This window comes from Micropterus salmoides, unplaced genomic scaffold (assembly GCF_014851395.1).
Source record: "Micropterus salmoides isolate LMB-PRFRI ecotype aquatic unplaced genomic scaffold, ASM1485139v1 Ms_hic_scaffold_1385, whole genome shotgun sequence".
Taxonomy (NCBI): domain Eukaryota; kingdom Metazoa; phylum Chordata; class Actinopteri; order Centrarchiformes; family Centrarchidae; genus Micropterus; species Micropterus salmoides.
This window is the reverse complement of record NW_024040469.1, coordinates 25886-30579: the sequence shown is the minus strand read 5'-3', so window position 1 is coordinate 30579 and position 4694 is coordinate 25886. Positions and strand designations below refer to the sequence as shown.

The following is a 4694-nucleotide window of genomic DNA, read 5'->3' as shown; positions in this document are numbered from 1 at the left end:
CATGTAGTTTAAAATAAGGCATGTAGTTTAAGCTAACATTAGCATGCAGGTATAAAATAAGGCATGTAGTTTAAAATAAGGCATGTAGTTTAAGCTAACATTAGCATGCAGCTATAAAATAAGGCATGTAGTTTAAAATAAGGTATGTAGTTTAAAATAAGGCATGTAGTTTAAGCTAACATTAGCATGCAGATATAAAATAAGGCATGTAGTTTAAGCTAACTTTAGCATGCAGCTATAAAATAAGGCATGTAGTTTAAGCTAACATTAGCATGCAGCTCTAAAATAAGGCATGTAGTTTAAAATAAGGCATGCAGTTTAAAATAAGGCATGTAGTTTAAGCTAACATTAGCATGCAGATATAAAATAAGGCATGTCGTGTAAGCTAACATTAGCACTTGGATTTTTAGAGCAGCTTGAATAATGTCTTAGGGTGTTTTCTCTCAACCTGGACATTAGAAATTGGTCCAAGAGATGGCTGCAGTGGCAGCGTGAAACAAGCTACAATGTAACATTAATATGCCGCTGCACACCTTCAGTTTCCATCCATAACGTGCTTGTTTTGCCACTGACACGCTCAGATAATTATTCTTAGTGTCTGACAACATTATGGAAAGGATCCCAGCTGAGGTCAAGCTTTTGTTAAAGAGTAAGATCCGTTTTGTTTTAACATGAAACATCCCTGAAATCGCCAAACCCACCAGACTCTATTCAAATTAACTGTCATTTTATCGTCATAAAATACACATTTAAAGTCGACAGGAACAAGATAAAACCTTCACAAACCATCTTAGTTGTCTAAGAAAATAAGAAATGTACTGAAGTATAAAGGGTAGCTGTATTAGGAGTGCAAATTACAATGTGATGTCCAATCTCGCATTCATGAGGTATATATAACTTATAGCTCTAATAAAGGCCTATAATTGTCTTATAAGCAATAATTAATCAATTAATAGTTTATTAGGCTTTAATTAACACTTCTATGGTTGTTTATAAGCATCCTATAAGGTCTTATAAGTGTCTTATTAACTGTTAATTACTGCCTATTACAAGCACCTTAAAATAAAGTGTTACCTACGTCTCATTTACAGAAAATAAAGCTAAAACTTTCACATCCTGTGGAATTTACTGGTAAGGTAGGAAGTGGAACAGAGAGAAGTGAAAATCCAGAGCTGCGAGGAGACGGAGAGATTGAGGGAGGAGCTAAGCTGTTAGTGAACTATAGAAGAGAGAGGAACTTCCATATTCAGCAGAGTTCAATACACAAAGCAGAAACATTCCCTTTATTCAACATGCTGTCATTGGACTATTATGTACTTTCTCTACTGTTACTATCCATTCTAACAGGTATGTGAGATCCTGCTGAGAAAGTTTCATTACTAACTTTTCTGGATGGGATTCATTTGTTGAGTCTTTTACAACATGAAATAACAGAGTTATCTCTTCCTTCAGGTGTCAGCTGTGAAGAACTCACTGCAGTCAGGAATGAAGAGTTCACTTTAGAAGGCAGCTCTGTTACTCTGTCCTACAAATACTCTAAACAAGCTGATGGCACTGATTATTTCTTCTGGTATCGACAATATCCAGGAAAACCACCAGAGTTCCTCATCTTTCACTTGGGAACACAAAATTCAACAAACTCTGGATGGTCTGCTAAAGTGAGTGATGATAAAACCCATCTGGATCTGCAGATCTCCTCTGCTGCAGTGACAGACTCTGCTGTGTACTACTGTGCTGTGAAGCCCACAGTGACAGGAAACACCAAAACTCTGTACAAAAACCTGACAGCTCCTCTGAAGATTTACTCACTGCAGCTCCTCCTTTTACTGAACAGCAGCGCCACCAAGTGGACACTGACAACACAATCTAATGACAAGTTACAATATTACTCCTGTTATTAATAAAACACAGTTAATCCAGATCATGGTGTTTAATTGAGGCTATTTCTGTACAGTAAGGCACTCCACAAGGAAGTCTTCTACACAGAATGCTTTGGTATCACTGATGATGAGACAAACTAAAATGATTACAGACCCATGTTGATGAATTAACTATTCCAGGGTGAAAACTGGTTAAAGAGACTTTGTTGTAACAGAAAGTTCACATGTTAAAGCTCCTCATTATGAGCTGCTCTGGATAAGAGCATCAGCTAAACAGCTGAGATGTAAATGAGATGTAAATGTTGAGAGTTCCTCAACAGATGATGAAGAGGAAGGGCCAATGATGTGAAGGCCCAGATCCATCAGAGTATCAATGTTCTTCCTCTCTCTCCTCCCCTCTCACTGCAGACATGAACCACTGGCTGAGAAACATCCTGATTCTGACTCTCTGGCTAGGTAACTCTTTAAACCTACTGATTGTTCTCCTTTAATCAATCATCTTTATTGATCCATCTCTTCCTCTGCATGTTCTCTTCTTCCCCAGAGTGTAAAGGAGAAGACAGAGTGACCCAGCCAGCAGGAGATGTCATTGCTGCTGAAGGAGCCACAGTTACACTTGACTGTACTTTTGAGACGAGTTACTCAGGTCCAACTTTGTTCTGGTACAAACAGGATGGAGACAACAGCCCCAAATTCATACTGAGCCGCGTTCAACAGGATGATGGGAAAACAGAGGAAGAGTTTAAAGAAAGATTTTCATCCACACTGGATTCCACCTCCAAATCAGTTCCTCTGAAGATCCAGAAGCTTCAGCTGTCTGACTCTGCTGTGTACTACTGTGCTCTGCGGCCCACAGTGACAGGAAACACCAAAACTCTGTACAAAAACCTTTGGAGCAAAGACAACAGAATACTCCACAACGTCCACTAGAGGGAGTCACAAACTGTTAACTTCAGTGCTTTATGATAGTCAGGATTTGTTTTAGTGGTGATAGAAGCAACATTAAATGAAGCGCTACAGATAAAACACAATAAACAAATAACAGAACTTGAATATGTTCATAGTATTTTCAAAGTATCTCCAATACTACTCCAGCAGATTGTTTTCACAGACAATTGAAATGCTTGGTGACTGTAACCATTGCAAGCTTTAAGCTGTGTTGCCTGGTTTGAAGCAATATGTAGACTGTAATACTAAACCCCCATTTGCACCTCTCACCATAATGTCCATTTAATTCCCACCTACAAGTCCCTGCTCGAAAGCAGGACAGCACAAGAAAAACTGTACTTGTTTGGAACAATGATGGCATTGAGACCTTAAAGGGAAATGAAGAAGTCAATCAAGTTTACATCATTTACACAATGGATTTCCACTACGATCAACAATTATACAAGAAACATGACAAATGTAAACGTATAAAAGACAAAAGAAAAGAAGAACTGTCATATCTTTCACTGAAAGGGCGCCACCATTGTGCAGTACTATAACCTGCAATGTCACGGGGTTGGTTGGCTTTAAGGCTCTGGGTGAGAGATAGTGAAATATAGAGCCAGTGAAAGAGAAATAGTGAAAGAGATAGTGAAACATAGACCTAGTGAAAGACAGAGCCAGTGAAAGATAATGAACAAGAGATAGTGAAAGACACAGACAGGGAAAGAAATAGTGAAAGAGTGAAAGAGAGATAGTGAAAGACAGAGCCAGTGAAAAAGACAGTGAAAGACAGAGATAGTGAAAGAGAGAGTGAAAGACAGAAACAGTGAAAGAGATACTGAAGAGATGGTGAAAGACAGATATAGTTAAAGATAGACATAGTGAAAGAAAGAGCCAGTGAAAGAGATAGAGAAAGAGACATAGTGAAAGATAGAGCAAGTGAAAGAGAGATACTAAAGAGATAATGAAAGACAGAGATAGTGAAAGATAGACATGGTGAAAGACAGAGCCAGTGAAAGAGATAGTGAAAGAGATAGTGAAATAGAGAGATAGTGAAAGACAAAGAGAGTGAAAAATAGACCGTGAAAGAGAGTGAAAGATAGACGGTGAAAGACAGAGATACTAAAAGAGAGAGATAGCAAAATAGACAGTGAAAGACAGATAGTGAAAGAGAGATAGTGAAAGAGAGAGATAGATGGATGCCACGAACAGAGGACAACCAGTGGAAACTCAGAATAGAATCAAATATAATAATTGTTTTGAAAGGTTTTCAAATTATTATTATTTTCATTGTCAGTTATTTTTATATTAATTGTTCCTTTATTTGTTTTTTTTATTTGTTTTTATTTCACGTTTATGGGTAATGGGGTTCGGGATGTAGCAACATGTAAAAGGAGATGGCAGACATGAAAATATATTTTGAATGCTTTTTATATGCTAAAGCAAGATTAAATAAATTTAATAAAGAATTCCAAATGTCACAGTGAAATATATCATTATCAAAATATTGCCTATAGACACACGCACACACCTGTCTATAGATTTGTCTCACTCTTAACCCTGCCTTGGCCGACCTCGTCCTTTCTCCCAGTACTGTATCCTTCTCAGATTATTTCCCACACAGTTTTGAACCTGGTATCTTATTTCCTCTACCTGCAGCTTTTGGTGTGCAGCAGTCTCTGTGACCATCTCCCTCTTATTTTATCGTAGCAGTCAGCCTTGGCAGCGGCTGCAGCACTACAGCAGGTCAGTCACTGTGAGCCAGTTCCAAATACTGTCAGCAATCTTTACATCTTGTCACGGTCACATATTTGTTTAATCAGCTAATATCTCCTAAGTTTGTTATAATATCGATAGTCACAGATCACCACCAGTAGTATCAGC

The 4694-nt window shown here is 38.0% G+C and overlaps 1 gene segment (V, D, J or C); it reads left to right on the top strand.

Annotated features, from left to right (window-relative positions):
* Positions 1-2281: 2281 nt before the first annotated feature.
* LOC119901574 lies at positions 2282-2753 on the top strand (the record flags this gene model as incomplete). The annotated part of the segment is given in 2 exon segments: positions 2282-2336; positions 2425-2753. Coding segments are annotated over 2 exon segments (375 nt in total), but the record flags the coding sequence as incomplete, so codon positions are not given.
* Positions 2754-4694: the final 1941 nt, after the last annotated feature.